This window comes from Topomyia yanbarensis, chromosome 2 (assembly GCF_030247195.1).
Source record: "Topomyia yanbarensis strain Yona2022 chromosome 2, ASM3024719v1, whole genome shotgun sequence".
NCBI lineage: Eukaryota > Metazoa > Arthropoda > Insecta > Diptera > Culicidae > Topomyia > Topomyia yanbarensis.
This window is the reverse complement of record NC_080671.1, coordinates 299,169,682-299,184,869: the sequence shown is the minus strand read 5'-3', so window position 1 is coordinate 299,184,869 and position 15,188 is coordinate 299,169,682. Positions and strand designations below refer to the sequence as shown.

At 39.2% G+C, this 15,188-nt stretch overlaps 2 protein-coding genes across 6 annotated transcripts in view; one reads left to right on the top strand and one right to left on the bottom strand.

Annotated features, from left to right (window-relative positions):
- Nucleotides 1–15,188, top strand: part of LOC131683342 (uncharacterized) — an 88,712-nt gene that overhangs the window by 713 nt on the left and 72,811 nt on the right. For all 4 annotated transcript variants that reach the window (XR_009304509.1, XM_058965224.1, XM_058965222.1 and 1 more), the window contains exon 3: nt 24–77. Coding sequence is in view for 2 of the 4 variants with exons in the window: in XM_058965224.1 (XP_058821207.1) it covers nt 24–77 (54 nt within the window). In the remaining 2 variants the exon portion in view is untranslated. The remainder of the gene's footprint in view (nt 1–23; nt 78–15,188) is intronic.
- The window catches only part of LOC131683341 (serine/threonine-protein kinase Pink1, mitochondrial), a 73,183-nt gene continuing 72,503 nt past the window's right edge, over nt 14,509–15,188 (bottom strand). Inside the window, exons 6-7 of one of the 2 annotated variants that reach the window (XM_058965220.1) lie at nt 15,046–15,168; nt 14,509–14,869 (exon numbers count right to left, since the gene is read on the bottom strand). In XM_058965220.1, coding sequence (XP_058821203.1) covers nt 14,591–14,869; nt 15,046–15,168 — 402 coding nt within the window. In that variant the 3' untranslated portion in view covers nt 14,509–14,590. The remainder of the gene's footprint in view (nt 14,870–15,045; nt 15,169–15,188) is intronic. The other variant, XM_058965221.1, reaches the window with a different exon arrangement.

Below are 15,188 nucleotides of genomic sequence, written 5' to 3'. Positions count from 1 at the left end.
AAATTCTATTTAAACAATTCTAGGCAAAATGACGTCCGAAGACGATATAAATACTCAGCTCGAACTTACGCGAAACGGTAAGGAGACGATCGACAGAATTTTACAGCTAGGTTCAGTTCGGATGAATATTTGAAGAGATTTTAGGTTAACATCGAATAATAATGTCAGTAGAACATTTTATTTCTGATAACTTCACGCACTATCTACATTACACTGCCAGGACAAAACGGTATTATCAACGCGCCAACAGCGATAGATTCACATCAATTTCTTTTTCGACTAGTATTTAATCCCATTTTTTGTACTTTTAAACGAATCCAATTAGTAATTTTAATTTGTAGTTTTATTGCATACGAAAATCTGTTAGTTTACACTGTACATCAGGTCAAAGAAAGGTTAGTTGTAGATTACTAATGGCGTTTTTCATTGAAAAACCCCGGGGCGGTGGATTGCACTGGTGTTGCATTTTCTAGCAGAAGAGCAGGCAACTAGACGTGTTTCATTCCCACTTCTGCTAGAAAGTGCAAAACCAGTGCAATCTACTGCCCCGGTGTTTTTCAATGAAAAACGACATAAGTTATAAATTTTTTTAAAATTTATTGTCATAATACTCTAGTGATAGCAAGGATGTACAGGTACAGATCGGAAAACTAGAAGTGGCAGGGTCATTATAAACGCGTAAATCTGATTGTATGTCGTTTCCCGGAAAACCATTTCCCGGAATGTACTATTTCGCGGAATATTTCCCGGAATATCGTTTCCCTTAATGTACCATTTCCCGGAATACTATTTTCCGGATAGTTCCATTTCCCGGAATACCATTTCCCGGAACGTACTTATTCTCGGTAATTTGTTATTCTATTGAAATCTGAACTGCCGCTAGAAGCATAACTGTCCCATGTGTATAGGGATTCCCATAGCACATGGGACAGTTATGCTTCTAGCGGCAGTGAAGTACTTTAAGAACATTTGCATTTGGAACTATGTTGCTACTCAAATATTTGTTTGGTTCCCTTCACAGCTTGTCTTTGCTCGCTGATCATGTTAATGAATTTGAAAAACTAATTCTCATGCATATGTAATTTTATTTGAAATCATTATCAATCAATCGAAGGTCCAGAAAATTCATTCGTAACCCAACTTTGTACCGGGAAACAAGTGCTTTTTGTTCTCTCCGGTGTGGTTTAGTTTTTTCGGTGGTACGAAGGTGCTTGCTGTGGCAGAGGCTGCAGTAAAGCATTACTAATAAACAGTCCCGCGAGTGATAATTGTTACCTGCGATATCAGTTAAAGTAGTGCAGTGAAGTGCGTTACTAAACATTTTTCTTGCCTGAAAGACGGCTTTGTTTAGACGAGCTATATCAGCTCTAATGTGTGAAGGTCACGCGGGTGACGAATAAAACAAACGAAGGATCAATTCACCTACCAGCTCGTCAGGAACCAACTGGTGAAGTGTTTCGTTTTTTACTTTTCTTATCGATTTTTTTCTTTTTATTGCTTTTGATTTTTTATTTTGATTTAAGTTAAACAGTGCGGTCGAGCGTGTTGCTCCCGCAACAAAATGGAACAAACAGAAGGATCACCCTCCGAAGAGGAATATTATGAAGAAGAAGAACGTATATCTGATACTGAGACAGATAATGTTATGGTCGATCCACTTCCCCCACTTTCCCCCAATGTCTCACAGCCCCCCCGAGTCAAGGTTTACCAGGATGGATCCGCTGGTCCTTGGGTGGTATACTTTCGGCCCAAAAATAAACCGTTAAACAGCATAACTGTTGCACGGGAGCTGACAAAACGTTACTCGGCCGTAACCGAGATTAAAAAGGTTCAGTCAGACAAACTGCGCGTAGTCGTTACTGACTTGAAACAGGCCAATGATATCGTTAGAAATAGCCTCTTTACGCTGGAGTATCGCGTCTACATCCCTTCTCGTGATGTGGAGATCGACGGTGTGGTAAGTGATGCGGGTCTAACTGTCGATGATCTGATGAATGATGGGGCTGGCCGCTTTAAGGACCCTAACCTTCAATCAGTTAAGATTTTGGAGTGCAAGCAATTGCACTCAAAGTCCATCGAAGATGGTAATTACTATCCATCAGACTCGTTTCGCGTAACCTTCGCCGGATCTGCACTTCCGAGCTACGTTGAAGTGGGAGGAGCTCGTCTACCTGTACGCCTGTTTGTACCGCGGGTCATGAATTGTTCCAATTGCAAGCAGCTAGGTCACACGGCCACCTACTGTAGCAACAAGCAACGGTGCGGTAAATGTGGGGAACGCCATGCGGATGATACTTGCAGTAGCCCTGCTGAGAAGTGTGTTTACTGTGGGGAGAATCCGCATGCACTTTTGACATGCCCAACGTACAAACTTCGCGCGGATAAACTGAAGCGATCCGCCAAAGATCGCTCCAGACGCTCTTACGCAGAAATGCTTAAAAGAGCTGTTCCACTTATCTCCGAAAACCCATTCGCTCTCTTGCCAACTGACGATAACGCCTCTAACGACCCTTGCGAGGGGCATTCTTTGGCTCCGCTTGGAAACTCTAGGAAAAGACCTAATCAAAACTCACCTGAACTTCCTCGTAAGGGTCCTAGGTTGTCCCAAACAAGGGTACAAAATAAAAATAATTCATCAACTGGAAGGGCTGGTACAAATCCGAAGATAATACCTCCTGGTTTTGGGAAATTGAGATACAACCAGGAGTTCCCAGCACTCCCCGGGGCACCAAAAATCCCAAGTGCTCCAATTTTACAGTCAGAAACTCAACCTAAAACGGGATTCCTTAAATTTTCTGACATTGTGGACTGGATATTCACAGCTTTCAACATTACCGATCCTATGAAAAGCTTGCTGGTTGCTATTCTACCAACAGTAAGAACATTTTTAAAACAGTTGACTGAACAATGGCCCCTCCTTACAGCGATCGTATCCTTCGATGGCTAACTTATTAGACGGAATCAGGGATCTGATCACTGTTTTACAGTGGAACTGCAGAAGTATTATCCCCAAAATTGATTCACTAAAACACTTGCTAAATTACAATCATTGTGATGCATTTTCCCTATGTGAAACATGGCTAACTTCTAATATAAACCTCAACTTCCACGATTTTAACATTATCCGCTTGGATCGAGAAGACTCATATGGGGGGGTACTTTTAGGGATCAAAAAGTGCTACTCCTTCAATCGAATCAACCTCCCTTCGACGCCAGGCATTGAAGTTGTCGCTTGTCAAACAACAATCAAAGGCAAAGATCTTTGCATTGCTTCTATTTACATTCCTCCTAGGGCCATGATGGGATATCGAAGATTCTCCAACGTGATTGAACACCTTCCCTCGCCCCGCCTGCTTCTTGGAGACTTTAACTCTCACGGTACGGGGTGGGGCTGTCTATACGACGATAATCGATCTTCGACAATTCAAGACCTTTGTGACAACTTCAATATGACAATTCTGAACACAGGGGAAATGACACGAATTCCTAGACCACCTGCGCAAGCAAGTGCACTGGACATATCTTTATGCTCGACATCACTACGGTTAGATTGCAAGTGGAAGGTAATATCTGATCCCCACGGTAGTGACCACTTACCAATTGTAATTGCAATCACCACTGGTTCAAGACCATCGACACCAATCAATGTTCCCTATGACCTCACACGAAACATTGATTGGAAGAGCTACGCTGCTGAGATATCCAAAACTATCGATTCAACACAGATACTTCCCCCGGAGGAAGAATATAAGTTTTTGTCCAACTCGATTCTCGATAGCGCGATTCAAACTCAGACGAAACGAGTACCCGACGTGAACACCGAAAAACGTTCTCCCAACCCGTGGTGGGACAAAGAGTGCTCAGACGTGTACGCGGAGAAAGCTGCCGCGTATAAAACTTTCCGGAACGACGGGTTAGTTGCTAGTTATCGAGTGTACGCGATATTAGAAAAGCGAATGAAAAATTTAATGAAAGCTAAGAAACGCAGTTACTGGCGCCGGTTTGTCGACGGGTTAACAAGAGAAACATCGATGAGCACTCTTTGGGGCACGGCCCGACGTATGCGAAACCGAAACAGTACTAACGAGAGCGTGGAATATTCAAACCGTTGGATATTCGATTTCGCCAAGAAGGTTTGTCCGGATTCCGCCCCGGCACAGAAAATCTACCGCGCCGCGTCGCCTTACAATACCGCGAACGAAACACCGTTTACGATGGTGGAGTTCTCACTTGCTCTCTTATCATGTAACAATAAAGCCCCGGGGCCAGATAGAATTAAATTCAACTTATTGAAGAATCTGCCAGACTCTGCCAAAAGACGCTTGTTGAATTTATTTAATAGGTTTCTTGAGGGTAACATTGTCCCACATGACTGGAGACAGGTGAGGGTCATCGCCATCCAAAAACCAGGAAAACCAGCCTCCGACCACAATTCGTATCGTCCGATCGCAATGCTGTCCTGTATCCGGAAGTTGTTCGAGAAAATGATCCTGTTTCGGCTCGACAATTGGGTCGAAACAAATGGCTTACTGTCAGATACACAATTTGGCTTCCGCAAAGGCAAAGGGACGAACGATTGCCTTGCGTTGCTCTCAACAGAAATTCAAATGGCATATGCTAACAAAGAGCAGATGGCATCAGTATTCTTGGATATTAAGGGGGCTTTCGATTCAGTTTCGATCAACATTCTTTATGAGAAGTTGCACCAGCATGGTCTTTCGCCAATTTTAAATAACTTTTTGCTAAACCTGTTGTCTGAAAAACAAATGCATTTCTCGCATGGCGATTTATCGACATCACGATTTAGCTACATGGGCCTTCCCCAGGGCTCATGTCTAAGCCCTCTCCTCTACAATTTTTACGTGAATGACATTGACGAATGTCTTGTCAATCCCTGCACGCTAAGGCAGCTTGCAGATGACGGTGTGGTCTCTATTACAGGTCCTAAAGCCGTCGACTTGCAAGGACCACTGCAAGATACCTTGGACAATTTGTCTGCATGGGCTCTCCAACTGGGTATCGAGTTCTCCACGGAGAAAACTGACCTAGTCGTATTTTCTAGAAAGCGTGAACCAGCGCAACTACAGCTTCAATTAATGGATCAAACTATTGCTCAGGCTTCAACATTCAAATATCTCGGGGTATGGTTCGACTCTAAAGGTACCTGGGGATGTCACATTAGGTATCTGAAACAGAAGTGCCAACAAAGGATCAACTTTTTCCGTACAATAACTGGAACATGGTGGGGTGCCCATCCAGGAGACCTAATCAGGTTGTACCAAACAACGATATTATCAGTGTTGGAGTACGGATGTTTCTGCTTTCGCTCCGCTGCGAACATACACTTCATCAAACTGGAGCGAATCCAGTATCGTTGCTTGCGTATTGCCTTGGGTTGCATGCACTCGACCCATACGATGAGTCTCGAAGTGCTGGCGGGCGTTCTTCCGCTGAAAAATCGATTCTGGGACCTCTCATATCGATTGCTCATTCGATGCGATATTCTGAACCCATTGGTGATTGCAAATTGCGAAAGGCTTGTCGAGCTTAATTCTCAGACCCGATTCATGTCCTTGTACTTCGATTACATGGCACAGAACATCAATTCATCTACATATAACGTCAACCGTGCTCATCTCTTAGATACTTCTGATCCAACTGTATTTTTCGATACATCCATGAAGGAAGAGATTTGTGGAATTCCGGATCATATTCGCCCACAAGTGGTCCCAAATATTTTCTATAACAAATACCATCAAGTCGACTGCGCCAAAATGTTCTACACTGACGGATCAATTCTCGACGGGTCCACAGGCTTCGGTATCTTCAACGAAAATCTTGCTGCCTCATTCAAACTCAATGATCCTGCTTCAATTTACGTCGCAGAATTAGCTGCCATTCAGTATACTCTCGGGATCATTGACACCCTGCCCTCAGACCATTACTTCATCGTTTCGGATAGTCTCAGCTCCATTGAGGCCATCCGTGCGGCGAAGCCTGGAAAGCACTCACCGTATTTCCTGGGGAAAATACGGGAATATCTGAGTGCTTTATCTGAAAAATCTTACCAGATTACCTTGGTTTGGGTCCCGTCACATTGTTCTATTGCGGGCAATGAGAAGGCGGACTCTTTAGCCAAGGTGGGCGCATTAGAAGGCGACACTTACGAAAGACCAATTTGCTTCAACGAATTTTTCAGTATCTCTCGTCAGAGGACGCTCGATAGTTGGCAAACCTCATGGAGCAATGGGCATCTGGGACGGTGGCTACATACCATTATCCCGAAGGTATCAACGAATGCTTGGTTTAAGGGGTTGGATGTGAACCGGGACTTTATTCGTACGATGTCAAGGATCATGTCCAACCATTACTCGTTTGACGCGCATCTCCGTCGTATAGGGCTTGCTGAAAATAATCATTGTGTTTGTGAGAACGGCTATCACGACATCGAGCATGTTGTTTGGCTGTGCGCAGAGTACTGTTTTGCCAGGTCCCAACTAATAGATTCCCTTCGGGCCCGAGGTAGATCACCCTATGTGCCAGTCCGGGACGTCCTGGCAAGCCGTGACCACCCCTATATTTTTCTTATCTATATCTTTTTGAAAACCATTGATGTCCAAGTTTAATACATTTTACCCTCTCTCATTCACAGTAGAATCTCACCAACCTATCCCTGTATCTACAATATGGCATTGCTTCACGAGTCTTCGGTGCACACTCTTCTTGATAACCGTCTATCCAGAACATCATGACATACCGCACATGCAGATGATATAGAGTGCCAATAATTATCCGAAATATCGACCCTCCCCTCGCCCCTGCGATTACAGGCTGGAAACTACAACACTACAACAAAGTGTGCATATCCGCCACAATGATCAATCAGCAAACGACGATGTCAATTACACAATATGTATCCCACTTCCTACCTTTGTCCTTTACTTACATAAGAGGGGAGCAAGCCGCCCCTAAATTCGGCTTTCCCTTCCCCCACTAACATGTGACATGTAATATAAAAAAAATGAATTATCGGCCTCGTTAAGCTACAGCATTTGGGCCTAAATAAACGTATTTTAAGATAAGGTCCAGAAAATAGCTTATGCTAAAAAGAAGACGATATCAAAGAAAGTCGTAATTTAATTTAAAATTAATAGCATTTCAATAATATGCTACGAAAATTTTAAAGAAGGTAAATCGATTTCATTGTAGTTATTGTATTTGAATCAATGAAGTTCTAAAATTATTTCCATTGATTTATTATTGTTCCAAAGAAGGCTAATTCACATAGAAATTTTTAATACGAAGTGAAATTTAAAATAACTGAAGGCGTTTTCAATGCACTGTTACTGTAAACAAATACTAGTGAGAATAAAAATCAATGAAAGTCCAAGAGTATTTTCAGAGAAACTTCATATAGATTAAAATAACATTCTACACAAAATTCCAAAGAAAAATGCATATTTATAAGAAGGCGGCATCTCAGACAAATACATTCACAATCTATAAAATTTCAAAAGTTCCAGGAATATTTATAACTAAATTTTAAGAAATGTTTTTATTTTTTCATTACCTTTTACCTAATCTTCGTGAAAATCAATCAACGCACTCAGGGCATTTTAGAGTACTGTGATTGGTTATCATAAAAATGTTGTCAACGGTGTGGAAAACATTGCCTTTTCAATTTCAAAGATGGCCGCATTTCGAGGCGTTCTAAATTGATCATTACGAATTTACACTATCTCCTGTAATGTTTGACCTAGTGTCAAAAACTAAAGTTTTTTTCGATACCTTAGAACGATAGCAAATGACTTACGTAGGATTTTTTCGCTATTTTAATTTTACGCGAAACGCTGAAAATATTAGAATCAGCACCTCATCATTTATAGAATACCCGTCTTTCAATTTCATTGCTTTCGTTTCTCTTAGCCTTAAATTTGCTGAAAATGGCCAAGAAAATCGATACAGACATAATTTATTAACTAAAATCCTTCGCACGTCACTGTAGAAAATAATTTAGAATATGCTGTGAATATTTCAAAGCTCGTGGTTTGAAGTGGATTTGAAAAAAACGCCTTTGAAGTTTTTGGTACGCTTGGAGTTTACCTAAAAACGATAGGACAGAATTAATAATATATACAATTAGGTATTCTGTTCGCCTTCAATTTTCTATTATATCATTTTATTTCAATAACAAAATTTCCAAATCTTAAAAATTCTGCAGTGGTGTATTATGCTTTTCACCGAAGATTACCACGCGAAGGAATCGATTCGAAATAGTAAAACAATTGAAAATATACCTTTTTAACTGAATCCGCAAAATTTGGAACAAATATGAGGCAAAATATAGGGCATGTTAGTCAGGAATTAGACGGTCATGAATTTATGAAATTTATTCACCTCTTCACTGTAGGGTATGAGCCAGTGTAAATAAAATAAATCAATATTGAACTTTTGGAGTAACAAATAGTTGTATTCGATATTCGTACAAATCTACTCAACCTCTATCCCGTTATTTGTTTTGATGCAATAAAATCAAACGGAAGAACGATTTTAGGTAAGCAGGCCTTGGTTGTTGGGACAGACAATCTAGCTTCAGTTTTTGGAAGGAAATAGATGAGAGCAGACGCAAAAGCTCCAGTCACGACAATGGCGCAAACAACGCTCCCGGTAAGATTTTGTCAGTAGTTTTTGTTAATAAACAGCAACCAGCTGGACACTGGTTCTGATTTTAAAACACAATGCTACTGTTTTCCGAAATTAGAAAAATTTATTATGTGATGTAGCTCCGAGTTGCTGCATAAATAAGTCTCCCGAGTGAGAAAGCTCTGTGTGGCAAAATACGCAAAATATGATTCCTCCGAGTGGGACAATTATTGCTCCGTGTGGCAACAGATCATTTCCTCGAGTGGAAAAACCATTGCTCTGATTAGCATTATATGATTTCCCCGGAATGGGAAATCTTTTACTGTGAAAAGCATGTTCAACAAGAACTTAACAGATCCACAACGATGTGGATGCGTTCCATTCCTCGAGTGCATGACGTATAGTTTTGGTAAACGGTAGAGAAAAGTTCATTTGGAAGAAGAAAGTATAACAATGCGGGCTCGGAATAACACGTGTTTGCTTTGATGGAAGTGTTCTTGTAGAAAATCGATGTTTTTTGTTATGATTAGTGATGTAGCTGTGTTTAAAAACGAAAGAAGCATAGGTTTTCCGAATGAGAAAGCCTTGAGACGCAAAATATTATTCCTCCGAGCGGGACAATTTTTGCTCCGTTCAGCAACAGATCATTTCCTCGAGTGGAAATCGTTGCTCTGTGTAGCAACATATGATTTCCCCCGAATGGGAAAGCTTTTGTTGCGGAAGCAAGTTTACCAAGAAATCAACAGATCCACAACGATGTGGATGCGTTCCATCTTTTGAAGGGATAACGCATAGTCTTGTTATTTGAAATACTTTTAAAAAACTAAAGTGTAAGCAATGAAGAGTAAAGAGTAACAACTGAGAGTCCAGAGCAAAGAGTAAAGAGCCAACAGTAAAGAGTAAAGAAGAAAAAAGTAAAGAGCAAAAAGTAAAGACTAAAAAGTAAACAGTGAAGAGTAGAGTAACGAGTAAGAAGTAAAGAATACAGAGTAAAGAGTTAATAGTAAAGAATAGAAAGTAGAAATGCACTGAATATTCGGGCCGAATACCAGCCGATTTTGATTTAAGCCGAATATACGGTACACCGAATAATAAAAACCGACTTTCGGCCGAATATGATAAGTAATAGCCTAATATTCATGAAATATTTAAAAGAAACAAAATGAAAGAAAATACATATATTCAAAATACTAGAGATGCACCGAATATTCGGTCGACCAAATATTCGGACAACCGAATAATCGGGCCGAATATCAGCCGATTTTGATTTCAGCCGAATATACGGTAGGCCGAATAATTAAACATTAAATATTCGGTATTCGAGTGAAAGCCGAATAGTACTATTCGGTGCATCTCTGGTAAAGAGTAAAGAGCAAAGAGTATAGAGCAAAGGGCAAAGAGTAAAAAGTAAAGTGTAAAAAATGAAGAGCTAAGACTAGAGTAAAGAAGAAGATTAAAAGAGTAACAATTAAAGACATAATAATAAGGAGTAACGTAAAGAGCAAATAGTACTGTAGAACAAAGAGAAAAACATGGTATAGTAAGGACCAAGGAGTAATTAATTCAGAGTAAAGAGTAAACTACTGAATGAAGAGAAAAGAGATTAGAAAATACAGCAAAATGTGAAGAATAATGACATGTGAAGTGTGTAGAATCAATACTATAGATTGAAAACATAAAAGGAAATTATGTCAATTAGAGAACATCCAAGTATTAAATATGACATCCTGTTTGTTAAAACAAAAATCAGGATTAATTTATTACTTGCATAGTGTTTTTATAAGTCGCATGGAATAATCCATGTACAGTTGTGTTAGTGTGAGATTGAGGTTAAAACGGGAGGAATTTTTGACAAATGTTAAATATGGTGGTTCTACTTATGTGTTCATACACATTGCAACTGTGTTGGTGTCCTAGACGTCAAATAAGTCAATTGTTGCATAGCTGTCACACAAAAGCCTGATTGAATGGAGGTTCACACTCTCAAATAGAGTAGAAGAGGAGGAAGATGTAAAGTATGAGCCAGTATAAATAAAATAAATCAATATTGAACTTTTGGAGTAACAAATAGTTGTATTCGATATTCGTACAAATCTACTCAACCTCTATCCCGTTATTTGTTTTGATGCAATAAAATCAAACGGAAGAACGATTTTAGGTAAGCAGGCCTTGGTTGTTGGGACAGACAATCTAGCTTCAGTTTTTGGAAGAAAATAGATGAGAGCAGACGCAAAAGCTCCAGTCACGACATTCACTACCTGCGGTGGGAAAATTGGAAAGTATTTTGTTTCTATTTTGGAACCCATTTAATTCATTGATATCACATCCATTTGGATGCTTTTTATTCCCCACTCAATTTTTTTAAATCCTTCAAATCCAAATTTCTTTTTTGTTCAAAACCAAAAGACGTTCGTAAGCTGTTCATATAATGATCAATTTTAATAAATTTTCCTAACATCGCGGAATCGAAAAGATTAAATCTTTAGAATGACAGTTTTGCAATCTTGTCGCTATCTTGTTTTTTTTACCACAATAACCACTCAAGATAAAAAATTTTGAAAATATTTTCAAACAACTTTTCATGTTCTGAAGTAGGTAAAATGTCCTACAACACAATTAGCTGCATAGCAGGTCTTCTAAAAATGAGTTTGGTCGGTGAGGTACGAGTTTTTTTTTATTTTCAGGGAAATGGTATTCCGCGAAATGGTTTTTCCGGGAAATGGTTTTCCGGGAAATGGTACATTCCGGGAAACGATATTCCGGGATATGGTACATTCCGGGAAATAGTTTTACGGGAAGTGGTATTCCGGGGAATGGTTTACCGGGAAACCCGTAAAATTTTATGGACTTATCTTTTGTCTTCTGCTGACAGAAGTCAAGCTTAGGCCAGAGATGGGTAAGAAAACCAACCGGTACGTACATTCACTGGTATGGTCCCCAAAATCTCAACACGTGTAAAGGAGTGATGCACATCGTATTCGGTTTGGATTTCGTTCACACGGTAAACGAAAGAAAAACCTCCACCGAGTCTCAGTTTATAAAACCAAACCGAACCACTCAGCACCGTTTAAATGTGTGTACGAATTTCAACTAGGTGATGTATTCTCAGCAGCGGTTTCGGTTTGGCTTTAGAAAACCGAGCCTGGTTTTTTTCTGTACACGGTGCTTCGGCTGAGAGAAGAAGCAGTAAAATCGTCTGCAGTGCTGCCGAATAGACATCTGAATTGAGTTCAATTAGTTGTTGAGAGTCAATGGGGTAATATCGAAATGGCTGGTTCTGAGCAGTTGTTAAAAGTTCAACAATTGATGTTTGTTTCAATGCTGTACCATGAAATGTAGATATTTTTGATTTGGCAAAGTTGTCTAGAGCATACAAATTGATGTTAATGTCAAAATGTTGAAATTTAAATTAAAGAAAACAATGAAATCAGCGATGTCAATAAAATAAGAAAAACAATAAAATCAATTAAACTAATGAAATCAATTAAACATGACTTGAATCACTTGAAACTTCACATTAACACTCAATGTATTCAAAGTGGCCTGTATTTATATCGCTAATAGTCGTATCAATGAGATCTAATCCACGTCTGGTTGCGCTGGTTAGGCGACTCTGGAATAATCTCGAGCACACACTCGCATTTTGTATACATATATCCTTATTATTACTGCTACGGCGCATCGTATTGATACATCTATCCTTGCACAGAGGCAATTGCGTGTATGTGTGTGTTATTCACATATGGTAAGCAACTCAAACGCAAGTGGGGGGAAACTCACGATTAGATCCTTATTTAGTGAGTGTTGGTAATACGTATTTCTGTTATTTTGGCTGTTACTGTACATCGTTTTGAAACATCTAGAAGGTTTGGTCGCGAACATTCGAGTTTAGAGAAAACTACCACTAAATTATTGCGAATCTTTTCTAAAATCCACATCGTGACGTTTCAGCCATGCGCCAGCAAGCCGTGCGCCGAATTACGCGAATGTTCACTTTGCATTAGTGCAAGCGAAAAAACGGTTTGATGTTTATTTTTGTTTCGTTCGCACTCATTTGTGTCACATATAGTAACAAATCGACGAAATGCTAGTTTATCTCGGGATAGACAATATTCAATAACAAAAAAACTTAATTCATTGAGAACAGCAACCAACTAACGAATAGCAAAAACACTTTCATTTTATAGACCGCCGATAAAAACTAAGTTTCTTTATGGAATAAATATTTCCGGCGATACCAGTCGATGTGTGTGTGTGTAAATCTACTGCAGAACAATTAAATTTTTAAAAAATGTTGCGCAATAATTTGAATAAAAAATATTGTTCACATTGTGTCCAATCACTAAGTTCTCTGTCTTATTACAACAAAACATGTAAAACGACCTTCAATCATTAATGTGGATATTGGTCCACAATGTAACCATGCTAGTTGTTAAATCATCATGAATAGGCCGCCATTTTGAATTTCTAATTTACGACGAAATTCAAGTTTCGTTTCCTTGGAAATATATGCCTATTTAAAATGCATGCTTTTAAATGCTAAATCGTCGGGAAAATAACGCCATATTGGGATGCAAAATGACGACGAATAGCAATTTTTAATCTCTACACAACTTTTCGATATCAAAAATACCCTTGTTTCATAATATTTTTTACCATTAAAACGTTATTGAATACCAGTAGTATTGAATATAGCTCGCCATTTCAGATTTTAAATGACGGCAGGCATCACTTTGCAATCTTTTGACATATTTCTTATATTTAAAATGTCCATGTGGCGTGATTCTGGATGACAGAATATCTTGAATATACAGTCATCTCAAATTTTGACCTGCTATCATAGATATAAAAATTGCGGAGGCTATTAAATTTCCTTTTACTTTCGATTTTTGGGCAGTTTTCCATACCAAGCATATCCATATTGCAAACTTCGTTATGATAAATCATTATGAAAATGTCGCAATATTGTGTTAAGGAACGCTATTTACGACCACGAACATAATTTATTTGAACAGAAATATGCCTGAAGACATTTTTTCAATTACCGAAAAATACTTTATATTATAAAGAAATTTGTTTAGAATTCAGAATAAAATACTAGCAGCACTAGCACAGCCGATAAACATCAACCCGAATACACAAATGCAACACAACCGAAGTTTGGTTTCGTTATTCTCGTGTTTCCTTCCCATACTCGTGCACCGGTAAACGAAAATCAAAACCAAACCGCGGTGCTGTGTAAACGAAAGTCGGTTTGGTTTTCGTGTCTCGTATAAACACAACCAGCGATAAGACCGCACACAATGTAAAGGAAACAAACACTTGTGAAAATTTAGTTTACCGTACCGGTACTCAACCGGTATTTTCCCACCTCTGGCTTAGGCAGCGTTACTACAAATCGCTCAAGTCTATCATTATGTCGCACGGTAAATACAGACTTCTGGAGAAAATTTAGAATAGGACGTAACATTGAGAGCCTCTCTTTATTTTCTCTTTCGATTATTACAACGTCACAAAACTTTGCACTAATTTTTCAGTACATATCACAATCCGATGGTTTTTACCAGAATATGCAGAGTAGAGTAGTAAATGTTGAAACGACCGAGTAATGGTCAGAAGAGAAAGCCCCCGAAGGGAATCTCTCATTGTTACTTACGACCTATTCTAAATGTTCTCTAGACTTGTCCGTCTATATATTTCATATCATGCTTCATAACTTTTTCTACTTGGTAATCTATAGTTAATTGAATGTCCTTAAAAAGTAAAAAAGAAAATTGTGACTACGTACTAGTCGAAGAAAATGTTCTAACTGTAGGCCTGAACGAATGGAAATGGATTTTCAAGTCCTTTAAATCAACATTTGAATAGAGCGCTATGACAAAATCTCAACAATATAATTTAAACTCAAATATACACAAATAAATCTTTAAAGCAACGTAACGTAATCTCACTGCATAACGTGAATCCAATCGAGAGCTTGTTTGATGCGTCGGATTTTGGCTCGTACCAAAAAGCTTGAAATTAGCAAGTATTCCGTGTATGTACGACGGCCCATTGTTTCGCTACTGGCCTGTAGGCGACCTTCACAGAGTATCTTTGTTGTTAGGCTTAGCAGCCACTGTAGAATCTCGTTACTGGATGGGTTGAAATTAGCCTTCATCCAAGATGATGGAGACCACAGAAAAAGCTGCATTACGTTGGCTGCTACGTCGGCACTCAGTCGCTGCTTGGAAAGTTTTTGAGATATTGTTTATTTTACTATAAAATATGGTCACATGCACTAACGGGCGCAGCGAAGGGTTTTTCAGAGACTAGAGACTAATGAATATGACCATTAGTCTTCTAACCCATTCACCAATTAATCTGTCTCCACAGCGCACGCCAGTGGACAATAATACAAACCTCAGTAACATTCCTGCTAAGCATATTTTTGATAAGTTTCCGGACAATGAGTGGAACTTCTGTGTCCAATTGTGGGAGTTCAGTTTCTTTGTAGTTTGAACTTTTTAATGGGGTTGGAGTGCTCTGAAAAGGAAAGAGTTGAA